We start from the raw sequence: 13,399 nt of genomic DNA, 5'->3' as shown, positions 1-13,399 counted from the left end.
TTTCGCCGCTCTAGCTGTTTACTGTGAGTGAGATCTACCTGTATGACACCTGTTTCCGGATGGTGAGGTGTAGGAACTCGCTGCTCTCCACCTGGTTTTCAGGAGACAATCCTGCTTCTTTCCCCACCGCCAGTTGCTCAGTCCCGTTCCCCGGACACTCGTGCGGTTTTAAAGTTGCTCCGCTGTGTCCGGTTTCAGAAAGGAACACGTCCTCCTCTTCCACCACGTCTTCCAAGCTCGGGGGGGCCACGACCGTTGAGTCCGCGGAGCTGAGCGCAACGCGAGACGAACCGTCAACGGTCGCGTCTGATGCTTCTGCCATTTATTAAACTAACTTAAGAACCGTGAAGTGTCACACTGAGAGGTGCAGCCGAAGTTAAGAGGATATGTGTGGTTACCGTCAGGTCGCACGAGTGAAATAACAGCAGAATTGTTGTTTCGGGGCAGTTTGTGATAGATTTGATCATCACCTTCAGTTACGGTTGAATCTGCTTTCAGTGGAGCAGCAGGCGAAGACCACCTCGTAACACACACACAGCTGACTGTGTCATGAAGCCCCGCCCACATTCACAACCGATTCAGGATTTGCCAATTATATGTGAGAATGTCAATAATCCCCGCCCATCGTAACCACAGCCGCGGAGTCATCCAATCACAAAAAAGAACTCTCTCTCGCCTTTTTACACATAAACTAAACAACAGGCTCAGAGTCAGAGTCAGACTGGCACAGAACCACAGCACTTCAAACAAGCCTCAGGAGAGCGCAGTTTCCTTGTACTGTCAAATTTGACCATTTCAGCAATATTATGTCAGAAACCAATGTTGTCAATATTATTCATTTTGTTGACAAGTCGACACTATTTGTACATAAATGTTTAGGCTAGTTTGTGGAAGAAGTGTGCCTTTGGAAACAGAGCACTGTTTTCTATTTGAATAGTGTGTCTGCGTGTGAACATCTTGAGATATACTCATTATAATAAAGCAAAAACTGACATAGTTTTGTTTTCACTGGCAATTATATTCCAATGTTATTGACCTTATGTAAGGTCAGTTTTACAGCCACCACTATGCAACACATTAACAGATCACTGGCTGCAATACCAGGAAGCTAACCTTCCACTAATGACACAACAGTTTATGTGAATCTGAACCCACGACATGAGACGATCAAATGTGTAATCAGAATGTTGTCATCCTGAATTAAATTTTGAATTGTAGTCACACATATTCTCAGCTCTCAAGTCCCAGCGGTTGCTGTAATTTTAATGCATTAAAGCTTCTGTGTAAATGCTAGAGTGCAAATCTTTTTGTCTCAAGTTCAAATCACTGATGATCTAACAGCCAGTACAACCTCCTACTGTACTTCCACACACACCTCTGCAATTTTGTGTTCCATCTGAAAATATGTAGTCAGTGAGTGAGCAATTTGTGCAAGCATGGAGACAACTGAATGATATTATTTGTTTTCTTGCCATGAAAGGGTCCAGATAGTGAATTATTATTATTATTAATTCATTTATTTATTGGTGTTGATAGAATTTTATGGAGAGTTCAGTTTGTTGCAATAGAGGCAGTGAGAATATTTTAAATTCTTAATTTAATAGGAACACTTTTCTAAACAAGCTCATAACACAAGGTCCCAGTTTCTCCTTCGAGAATCGGCTGCATACTGGTATGGGGAACTATAGATATTTGTGTGGGCAGAACACAGCCTATGTTATTTTCCTCCTCCTCCTCTCTTCATTTCTTTATCCTCCATCTCTCTCTCTCTCTCTTTGGGTTTCATTTCTCTTTGGGTCTGAAGCCCAACCTCTGTGAGAAGTGTTTAAGTGTTCTTACAGTAAGTACCTTTATAGCACAAAATAGCTGATGTTATTAGATCCTAGAAAAGACATAACCTTCATCTATCAGGAAATATCATTAACAAGATGGAGCCCAATTTAATCACCCGTACAAAATGAGTGACTTACGGTTTTGTCATTCTTTTGTTAATAATATTAGGTCAGAATGAATTCTGTATGCAAGATTGTGTGCTGCTGGACAGTTGGAGGGTTTTGTGGGGTCAGATTACTGGATGAGGCCTGAAGTCATCAAGTGGATGAATCAATATGGAAACCAAAGAAACCACGCAGCACATAAAATAAGTGTGCAGGAACTGCATTAAAATGTAGAAATATTCATAGGTGGCACGTGCCGTGTTGTAATCTTTTAAATTGCAGCAATGCTAGACATTTTGAAATATACTAGGGCCCACTGAATGAATCCAATTTATATACAGCAACACTCTGTCTTGCACAATCATTCTGACAGTGTTTAGTGCCTCAAGCCTAAACAACAATTGCAGTTAATCTGGTAAAGAATTCTTCAGCATAGTTTCATGGATATTGTTACATTAAAAAAAAAAAAACTATTGTGGTGCTTCTATTTGACATTTTACAAGCAGCAGACATTTTCTTGGTACACAGTCATCATCATTGATTGGCACTTTACTACTGTTCATTACTGAAAGTATTTTAAACCTGATGTACCAGTTTGAACTGATATTTGTTCAGTGTTGTTTATCATATCATCCATTCACACATAGTACAGCACGGTATGTGATACGGTTTGTTTTATGCCGTACCAGGTTGTATGCCAGAAATTCTCAGATATTTTGGTAGAGATTGCTTCATTTAAAATAAATTTTTTAATATCAAAAATTAATAAACTATATATTGCATTAAAAATTACATTAAAAATAAAATATTTCTGGTCATATTGTCATAGCCCAATGAAACAAGAAAAACTAACAATATACTGCACAAATGTACAGTATAAAGGACGGGACAGGTAAAGGCCTGACGCCTGGTGGTCATAATATGAAAATACAATGAACATTTGAGACAACCCATGATGATTTTGCAGGCAGACCCTAAAAATCACTTGACACCCAACCTTTTAGGTGAAAAATACTAATAATAATAACTAATATATTTCTTATATTTTTCTTATTATTATTGAATAGCTTTTTCTCCTTTTACCAATTTCACCTTACAATGTATATCTTATTATATTTATTCTTGTATTTTATTGTCTTTGTTAAGCACCAGTACATCAAGACAAATTCCTTGTACACGTATATCTAAAGTGGCAATAGAGACGATTCTGATAAAGATGGTATGAAACCGAAAATAAGACAGGAGACATTGTGTTGCATCTGCAAATTTTGTATTTTGCTTCATTCTAACTCTACTTTAGATAAGACAGGAAAAAACAAGAGGTTCAGAGCTTAGATACAGAGCCAGATCCATACATGGATACAAATCAACCCAAGCCGCGTGGTGATTAACAAAATGCATTGGAAATATAAAAATACGTCCTCCATATTTACAACCAACCATATAATCAGTCATATGTACAAAGGGCAGAGATACAGGTAATACCAGCAACAATTACATTTAAAGCATAAACTCCATCGTTAGACTGGGCATTAGATTCAATTCCAGAACACTGGGTTCCAGGTTTGAGACAAATTTTCTCTGAACATTGTGCAATGAAGTCAAAAAGCTCTTTAAAACTACGGTGAATATTCCTGTTAAAAACCAATAAACATTCAGTAAAAAAAAACACTACAGTGAATTCAGATTTACACTGACAATAGGATATCTACAATTTTTTTTCATTGTCTTATGGCACATATACCACAGAGTAATTTATTAAAAACTGACAGTGACAACCACTTTACTTACTATAGTTTAATCAGCGCCAAAAAAAAACCTTGAGCTTTAAAATATCAGTGGTTATCTCTAGCTGTACAATAAAAATAATATTGTGGCTAAAGCATCAGAGGACATCATGAAAATTGATTTAACTAAAGAAAAATCAAATCAAAAGGATTTTATGATTAACAAATTGTTTCTAAACAGTGACATCTATAACATAAAAACAATTCTCTCCTTTAAGAAAAAAAAAAGACGTCTGTAAAGCATATTTACACGACTGTTCTATCAGCTCCTAGATATTTGCGGTGAATTTTACAGTGGTCACAGTTCGCTCATGTACAGAATATAGACAGTCTAAACTAGCAAGTATTCCATAATCAGAAAAATGTGTTTTAATAACATTAATTTTTTAAAGAGGTTCACTTTTCTTAAAGGGAATAACTTTGTTTTCACTTTTTATCCATTATAGCCAATGTTTTTTAATGGATTCTTATGGATTGTACAGAATTCTTCAGAAAATTGAACATGATCAGACGTGCACAGGATTTGATCATCCCTGTTCATTTTTCTCTATATACAAAACTTTCTTTACACAGAAATAAAGATAACTGAAAAAAACTGTTTAACAGTTATGACAACAAGACCATGTAAACTTTACATCATCTTTCATTTTAAAAAAACAAAACAATAACTTTCATATTTTTTTTGTGCATAAAATAAATATGCTCTTTTTGGATGCTGCAAATACTAGAATATATTATGGATAAACTTTTATCTCAGTACAAAAGCCTCTGCCTTTTAAAAGTAGAAAACAAAAATAAAACGCATTATTAAAAATAAGCAAAGTAAAAGAGGATTAAGAGGAAACTATGCGATTAGGAGCGTCTTAAATATGACTATGTGAAAAAGAATGTGAAGGCACTTAAATCAATTCGTTTTCCTAGTGCAAAACAAGTGCAATCCAGCTAGAGAAAAACAAGCCAAGATGGCAGAGGAAGAAAATCCTGTCAAAGCAAGCTTTGCAAAACTGCAAAGTACGTCAGGCACCTGTGATTACACCCCCTGGAAAACATTCATAGATTTAAAAAGTCATCATAAAAAGAAGAAAAAAAAAGTTCTTTGGGGTTAAAGTAAGGATATGTAGTAAATGGACAGTCTCATGGCTTTTTAGGAAAATCAAAACAAACACTCATGTACTTTCCCTCCCATACCCTGTGTGTGAAGTGTTTAGAGAATTTAGAGCTGCAGGCTCACATCCATCTAAAACAGAGCAGCATCTACAACCGCCCACATCCTCTCTTCTCTCTCAGTCCTTAACCTCAGTGCTTGCTGGTAAAGGGGAGTTTCAGTGTATGGATGGACACATTTCTCTTCTCACAGTTCTGGGGCTGAATGTCACTGGAATACAAGTGGGTTGGATCGTGGTCATGAGGCTTGTTGGTTTTTAGGGTGGGGTCAGGAGACTCAGGATCTGTAACAGCAAGGGTCGAAGGCCAAGTAGTGCAGGATCATCGGACGTCAGTGGAGGTCTGTGTGATGAGGCAGCTTGACCCAGAGGGGTTAGAAATATTCAGCTCCTCCCTCAGGATCCCGCTTTCTGAGAGAGAAAGAGACAATTACTATTTATTCACAATATGCACTGGCATTCAAAAGTGTGGGGTAGGTATGCTCATCAAGGCTGCATTTGTTGAAAACAGTTGTGCTAAAAGTTCAAAAGAACAGCATTAAAATAAAATAGATTTAAATTATTAATATATATATGTGTGTGTGTGTGTGTGTGTGTGTGTGTGTGTGTGTGTGTGTGTGTGTGTGTGTGTGTGTGTGTGTGTGTGTGTAAAATTTAATGTCTTTGCTTTAAAAAAAAAAACTGACCCTAAACTTTTAAACAGTATTTTAAATCTGTTCCGTATCAGTTATCAGTCGATATTAAATATTCAATATCGAATGATACCTGTACAATATTTTTTTCCATCATCTAACATGTTTAGTTAATCTTTAAAAGCTCTAAAAATGAAATAACACTGTTTAATGTCATGATAAGCAAATCTCAAAATTAATATCCAGTTTTCATACTGTACATTATAATGTTATGATGCCTAAATTCTTTTGTAGCATTTAAAAGAATTGATTTTTAATTTTTAAAGTGTTTATTTTTAATGCATATAGACAAAATAGTGTAATATTTGAACACCATCTACCAGCTATCTGCCATAACTCAAAAATAAGCTTTAGCTTATCTATATCACCAGAGTTTTAATATCACTGCATCCTTAATAATTAAGATGCTACAAACTAAAACTGACCGAATAAAAAACACTGTCAATGTGCGTCTCACCTTGAGTGGTAGTGTGGTTCAGGGGGACGGAGTGGGGCCGCGGACGTGTTGCTGTAGCTTGCAGGCTCTGGTTGGGCCTGGCTCAAGTACCTGCTCACAAGAGAAGAACGATCCTGCACGTGTCTATCTTTCAGGTCCTGTACATGTCGCGGCACCCCCTCCATCCTCTCCACGCTCAGCACGCCCCTGTGGCCGTCCTCCACTGGGGCACCCTCGTCATAGAAGAGCAGGCTGCGGGAGCGGACTACACACACAGAGAACAGAGTTACTCATGTCACATGCATGATTTGCTTACTTTAACTCATTCATGAGATTTGTATAGTGAAGAGAAGTGTTTTTTGGAAGAGAGTGTTTAAGGGAGAAAGAAAGAGCAAGATTTGGAGTGAGCTACTCTCTTAGGTGAAACAACACACATTTTGCCATCATCCAATTGAAGCCCCTTTCAAGAGCAGCTTTGATAGAGCCGAAGGAAATGTGGCTTGGTGTGAGTTGTAAAGTTGAAAGAGGATTGTAAAATCTGCTCAAAGGGAAGTAATGATTTCAATCTAAAACTCTCTGGGATGTCTGACAGTAATTTGAGGGTGAGAATGGGCACTATCTGCCCAGCAGCTCTGCTAATATCCTTTAGAAAAGGGATGGGACAGCACTCTTTCATTCTCCAGTGGGGGGAACGAAATAAGTGCTGTCCAAGACACACAGCTATTAGCTGACTGGATAATTTAATGTGTCTGAAAAGCCGGATGACCTACAAATAAATGCTTCTTTGCACATGTGCAGGGAAATGTAATCATATCATGCAAAGTACACAATGAAAGCTGATGATCTTAATTTACACATTACGGGCAGGGATGAAACATACCCTGGCTGGTGGTGTAGAGGTCACCTGAGGGCAGCGGTGCAGACTTCACCGTGTGTGAGGATGATGAGGATAAGGAGGAAGAGTAGAGGGAGAACTCTGGCAGGCAGGGAGCCAGTGAGCCCAGCACCAACACAAAACACAGCGCCACCACCTGGCCAGGAGGAGGAACCACACACACGGTGAGCACACCGCCCCACTGTAATCTACTTGCAGTACAGCTGACAGACCAGCTCTGACCTGCCTTTACATGCCTAGGATTAAAGGACTAAACTAAAATGTAAATTTACTCACCCTCAGGCAACCAAGATGTAGATAAGTCTGTTTCCTCATCAGAAAAATAGAAATTTAGTACACACCACTTGGATCCTTTACAGAGAAATGGGTCAAAACAGCTGAAAACATCATCACAATAATCCACATGACTCCACTCATCAATTAACATCTTGTGAAGTGAAAAGATGTAGTTTATGTAAGGCGTTTTAATTTTAAAACTTTGCTTCTGGTCAGAATACCAATTCATAATAACTCTTCTTCCAATGAAAAAGTTCTTCCCCTGTTGTCCCCTTACATCAAAATCCACCAACATATTTGTTTAGAAGAGTATTGGCATTGTAAATGACACTTGATCTGTGCATATTTCTTTCCTGATGAGACAACACTTTCACTAGAGTAAGTAATATTATGGATGGAGGACACATATTTTAGCTGGAAGCAACAGTTTGAAGTTAAAAACATTTTAATAATGATTCTTACAAACATTTTGTTTCACAAGATGTTAACTGATGGGCTGGAGTCATGTTTTGGATTATTGTAATGCTGTATTGTCAGCTGTTTGGACTCTCATTCTGACAGCACTCATTCACTGATGATCCATTGCTGAGCAAGTGATGTAATGATAAATTTCTCCAAATCTCTTCCGATGAAAAACTAACTCATCTACATCTTGGATGGCCTGAGGTCAGATTCAGCAAATTTTTATTTTCGAGTGAACTATTCCTTTAAGACAATGGTTTGTTAGAAAGAAAATGTGTGTGTGAAAATGAGTGTGTTGGAATAAATGCGTGTGTTTGTACAGTTAATGTATATATATATATATATATATATATATATATAAAAAACCATTAGGCATGTTCCGGTCTGTGTGGAGGCGATCTTGCAAGACCTAGGCACTTTCCCGCTCACTAGAGCCTGAAGTCTTTGTAGCTGTTGGAGTAGAGACCTAAAGATGATACAGAAAACACATCAGAAAAGAAGAATGATTAGTAAATTCTTTAGATCACAGTGTAGGCTGTTCTTCTCAGTGCCGTTTTGTAACAGCAGGATCTTCTTATTCTTGAGCTCAGAGAGCATGTGAGGATAATACAGTTCTTACTCATCACAGAGTTACATAAACTGAACTCCCCTTCACACCACTCACACAGTCTCTCGCATAAATGCACTCCACCTCCTCCTCAATGCTGCTGCATGCGTGCAGTGGGTGTTGATTTATTTCCCCTTCAATTACTTCCTTCTTCAGCAGCCAATCAAATATACACTTCCTCTCACACACAACTGCAACACTTACAGCCACAGGATCTGCGATTATGATATAATAACATGCTAAGCATACTATTTTTGGAGTATACTGTATATGTAGTATATATGGAATACTTCAATACTTGGATGACCTAGTACAAAAATGTGCATTACACAAGTACAGCAGAGAGCAAATGTCATGAGAAAATGTGTTCAACCTGGCCTTCCATTTTCAGTGTCATGAATGAACTGGAATTCAAATCAGCCCTATACTTTTCTCTTTCTTGACTGATTTACACTAAATGACACTAAAATTAATTACTATTTCAGAGATGATAACTGAACTTAATTAAACATGCAGTGTAATGAGATAATGACATATAGCTATGATATACATGTATGTAAAATATATATTTAAACACATATCCCCCACTGTATACAGTATATAAGCAGTAAACTGTGTGCCTGTGTCCGTGCATGTAATCTCAGCAGCAGACTTTCTCAGCACTTATTCAGTTATAATACAAAAGGACATTGTGCTCCCTCTAGTGGAGTAACTAAAAAGCAACATCACATGCAATAATGAAGAGCTCCTCCACCACCAGAGAGAGCCATTGCAACATGTTGGAAAACAAACAAAAATACTACTTTACTATTTCATCAGTTGGCAGACTCTTTTATCCAGTGCAACATACAGTACATTATAACAGAGACAGTCCCTCAGGACCCCTGGAGTGAAGTGCTTTCCCATTTGGCTAGATCACCCTGAAACAAACCTGTATATTAGTTTTCACCTAAACAAACACATATAGAATCGCTCCTAATGAGTTCTCTAGACAGTATGTTTTCAGCACTGAGAGGGACTCAGACTCCCCTACTAACCTAGCAATAATCATCTCAGTTTGATTGTATAAACAGTATTTTATTCAGATTAATATACAACCCACTCTCTAACAAACAATCACGAACTCCCCCCTGCTGTCTCTTTAAATTCTCTTAGATATCTCAGAGAGAAGGATCTATCCTAATAAGAATCAGCAGAGCGCCAACACACACGGTCTCTTTATCCTGTAATGAGGGGCAGGCAGGCACCGTGCTGCGTGCTACTTTAAAGGGATACTCCACCCCAAAATGAAAATTTTGTCATTAATCACTTACCCCTATGTCGTTCCAAACCCGTAAAAGCTTTGCTCATCTTCAGAACACAATTTAAGATATTTTGGATGAAAACCGGGAGGCCTGTGACGGTCCCATAGACTGCCGAATAAATAACAGTGTCAAGGTCCATAAAAGGTATGAAAGTCGTCGTCAGAATACTCCATCTGCCATCAGACGTGCAGTCTGGGTTATATGAAGCGACAGGAACACTTTTTGTAAGCGAAGAAAACAAAAATAATGACTTTATTCAACAATTCCTTTGTCAACAGTCTCCTCTGTGTCTCGCCACAAGGATAGGCTGTTTTCTTTCAAATCAACGCTAAATACACATAGAAACAGCGCATCCTTGTGGCACAGATGATACAGAAGGGCATACGCAGCATCTGGTGATATGGAGAGACACAGAGGAGACCGCTGACAAAGGAATTGTTGAATAAAGTCATTATTTTTGTTTTCTTCGCTTAAAAAAAGTGTTCCTGTCGCTTCATATAACCCAGACTGCACGTCTGATGGCAGATGGAGTATTCTGACGACGACTTTCATACCTTTTATGGACCTTAACACTGTTATTTCCTTGGCAGTCTATGGGACAGTCACAGGCCTCCCGTTTTTCATCCAAAATATCGTAAATTGTGTTCCGAAGACGAACGGAGCTGGAACGACATGGGGGTAAATGATTAATGACAAAATGTTCATTTTAGGGTGGAGTATCCCTTTAAGTGTGTTGTTAATAAGGGGCCTGAGCCAATCCTCTATAAAAAGCATTACTATACACTTACACACATACTCAAGTCACTCTTACCAACATACTAAGAACACTGATGACAGTAGCGAGCTACAATAAAGCTTCAATATCTGAAACAACATTGAAATATCATCGGCATAAAAGTTGTGAATTTTCAGCAGCAAACTTCAGTGTAGCTAGATTCTTCAGAAATCATTCTAATATGCTGATTTGGTGCTCAATTAACATTTCTTATTATTTTTTCAATGCTGAAAACCGTTGTGCTGCATCATATTTGTGTGGAAACCACAATACAAGTTTTTCTGTATTCTCTATAATTAGAAAGTTTAAAAGAACAGCAGTTATTTGTAACATAAATATTTTGTAACATTCTAAATGTCTACTGTCCTTTTGATCAAAGTAATGCATCCTAATTTCTTAATTTCACAACAAAAAAAAAATTACTGACCCCAAACTTTTAAATGATAGTATATACTGTACTTTTTCCTGCATATTTTCAATAGATTACCCACATTTTGTTTTTAATTCTAAACATTTCAAAACCTATATAGCATACTTTTATGTACAGAACACAGAAAAATATATTTTTAAGAATGTATATTTTTTCATAAAATGAAAGTCAGCATACTCCAAAAACATTGAACCATTCTTCATAAAAACTTTTATGTTCCACAGAAGAAAGGAACTCATGCAGGTTTGTAACGACATGATAATTAAATGATAAGAATTAAAAGACAGAATTTTCATTTTGGGTGAACTACCCCTTTAAGTGCTGTTCTCTTAAATAAGGTTTTACAGTAAATCCACAAAAAAAGAGCTGACTGTGATAACACCCTGTCCCCCATGGTGCTCTCTCTTTCTGTCTCTCTAAACAGTAGGAACAGACAGCACCCTGTCGACAACGCCTATGTTCTAACTAGGCCACCCAGGAGAGAATGAAAAGGTACTGCTCTATATGATCGGAAGGGGAGGTTAAGATCTGCGTGCATCTGGTCCGACTTAGCAACACCTGCTGACTGCGAAGAGGCTGCTGCGTACACTTACCGCAAATACGCTTACAATTACATTTATTAAAATCCACCTATATTAAGTATTCACTGTGATTAAATACAAGCACACATATGTTCTCTCACCTGTTGGCATTCTCGAGTGTCTCTACTTTTTTCCACAGTTCGTTGTTCTCTGAAGTATAGTTCTCAACTCTGAGGAGGAGAGAGAGAGTGTGTAATTGCACACAATGACAGATTGAAACACAAATAAACCGTTTCCATACATGCAACCATACATAACCCGTTGGCTTGACTGACTACAGCATGGTGAAAAAAACAGTGTATGTGTGTGTCCAGTGTGAGTCCAGTCTCTCCAGCACATTATCCAAACCCTGAGAGCCTAACAGCAGCTCAACAGGGAAAATGACTCATGCCAATGCCAAACGCACACACACCCCAATGAGTGCATGGACTGTAGCCATTGGCCGCATTCACACAACAAAAGCCATAAAATAGCAAGCAGAATATAGAGTATTTTGCAGGGAGAGCATATAGAGGGGTGAGAGAGAAGAGAGGATTAAAGGAGAGGAGGTTAACGAAGAGAAAGAAGGATGAAGGCACCAAGAAAATATAGAGGAAAGTGGATGCTAGACAAACAATGCAAGGAGGGGGATGAGAAAATAAGAGCAGGAGAGAAAAGAAAAGCAGACAGAAACGGAGAGGGAAGATGTGGAAGAGGTAGAGAACAAAGGAGCAGAGTAGGAGAGACAATTACTTTTTCTCCAAACACTCCACATATTCCTTCTTCTTTCTGCGGCTTTCCTGTGCAGAGATCTAAGACAACAAAAAAAACGCATCTACGTCAGCATTGAAGTATTATTGAATTTTATATATATGCACCAATATCCTATAATAAGAGGATTCTAACTGAATTGATTCAATATTAATAGTATGTGATCATAAGTAATACCTTATTTTTGATTTTCCTGCGCACCCGTTTGAGGGCTTTCTCCTCAGTTTTGGTAAGCGGTAGTTTGTTGGGGACAGGATATCCCTCAGCGATCAAAGTCCTCTTCTCTTCCTCTGTCAGCATCAAAGGGCCTGATGTTCCTTGCAGCTTCTGCATTACAACACAAGTCAGCGTTTTTCACTCTGTATATATATATATATATATATATATATGTTTAATATGTATATATGAATTTCCATTTGGATTATATAAAATGAGTGTGCTGTGTCACATGCAGAAATTGGGTTTGACTCACATGAGGGGCAGTGAGGAGAGGGGACGAGGAGATGGCTGTGGAGGTTCGGGCCTGTAGCCGGGCAGGGCTGGACGGAGGCAGTGAATGTGGGCTCTGCAGGTGGCCAGGGCTTAATGGTGGCAGTGAATGTGGGCTCTGGGATCCATCGCTGTCGCTGCCATGGCTGCTGGGAGGAGTGGGCGGCAACCGCAGATGCTCATCTGTTGGGAACAAAGAGATAATCGTGATGCACCTGAAACACCTGTGACTCGTTCACTCCTTGACATTCACAACTTAATGATCAGGTCTGATTCTGTACACATGCTACATAAACACGGCAAGTTAAAATTGGCTTTTTTTTTGCAATGCCAGGCCTAAGTGTGAAACTGAAATTCAGTCTATTCACCTGTCATCAAGAAAAGCCAATAAAGCCTGATCCTTTGGGAGCTTTCAGGACGTTCGCACACAGCACATGCATGCACAATGCTTCTAAGTGTGGCGAGTGTTGGATTGATCATGTGTTTGGTCTGGCAATGTCCCATTACATACACAAATTTGGCCTATATAAATATACAGCAAGAAAAAAACATACTTTTGCACTGCCAATTTATCAAATAATTCTGAAAACGTGTCACTGTTTCCCCAAACATATTAAGCATTAAGCAGCACAGCTGTTTTTAACATGAGAAATGTTTCTTAAACCAAATCAGCATATTAGAATGATTTCTGAAGGATCATGTGACACTGAAGGCTGGAGTAATGACTGATGAAAATTCGGCTTTTCCATTACAGCAAAAAAACAACAACAACAACAACAAAAAACTTCATTTTAAAATCTATTAAATCAGAAAAC

The 13,399-nt window shown here is 38.3% G+C and overlaps 2 protein-coding genes across 11 annotated transcripts in view; both read right to left on the bottom strand.

Annotated features, from left to right (window-relative positions):
- LOC109086484 (diacylglycerol kinase zeta-like) overlaps positions 1-568 on the bottom strand; it is a 116,582-nt gene extending 116,014 nt beyond the window's left edge. For all 9 annotated transcript variants that reach the window (XR_006160466.1, XM_042760423.1, XM_042760426.1 and 6 more), the window contains exon 1: positions 39-568. Coding sequence is in view for 8 of the 9 variants with exons in the window: in XM_042760423.1 (XP_042616357.1) it covers positions 39-322 (284 nt within the window). In the remaining variant the exon portion in view is untranslated. The remainder of the gene's footprint in view (positions 1-38) is intronic.
- Positions 569-3,190: 2,622 nt separating this feature from the next.
- The window catches only part of LOC109057730 (cyclic AMP-responsive element-binding protein 3-like protein 1), a 30,869-nt gene continuing 20,660 nt past the window's right edge, over positions 3,191-13,399 (bottom strand). Inside the window, exons 5-12 of one of the 2 annotated variants that reach the window (XM_042760420.1) lie at positions 12,568-12,767; positions 12,273-12,422; positions 12,078-12,136; positions 11,447-11,515; positions 8,015-8,114; positions 6,896-7,046; positions 6,037-6,280; positions 3,191-5,298 (exon numbers count right to left, since the gene is read on the bottom strand). In XM_042760420.1, the coding sequence (XP_042616354.1) occupies positions 5,262-5,298; positions 6,037-6,280; positions 6,896-7,046; positions 8,015-8,114; positions 11,447-11,515; positions 12,078-12,136; positions 12,273-12,422; positions 12,568-12,767 (1,010 nt within the window). In that variant the 3' untranslated portion in view covers positions 3,191-5,261. Of the gene's footprint in view, positions 5,299-6,032; positions 6,281-6,895; positions 7,047-8,014; positions 8,115-11,446; positions 11,516-12,077; positions 12,137-12,272; positions 12,423-12,567; positions 12,768-13,399 lie in introns of those variants that run through there. The other variant, XM_042760421.1, reaches the window with a different exon arrangement.

This window comes from Cyprinus carpio, chromosome A7 (assembly GCF_018340385.1).
Source record: "Cyprinus carpio isolate SPL01 chromosome A7, ASM1834038v1, whole genome shotgun sequence".
Taxonomy (NCBI): domain Eukaryota; kingdom Metazoa; phylum Chordata; class Actinopteri; order Cypriniformes; family Cyprinidae; genus Cyprinus; species Cyprinus carpio.
Note: the sequence above shows the minus strand (reverse complement) of the source record. Positions and strands in the feature narration are given on the sequence as shown.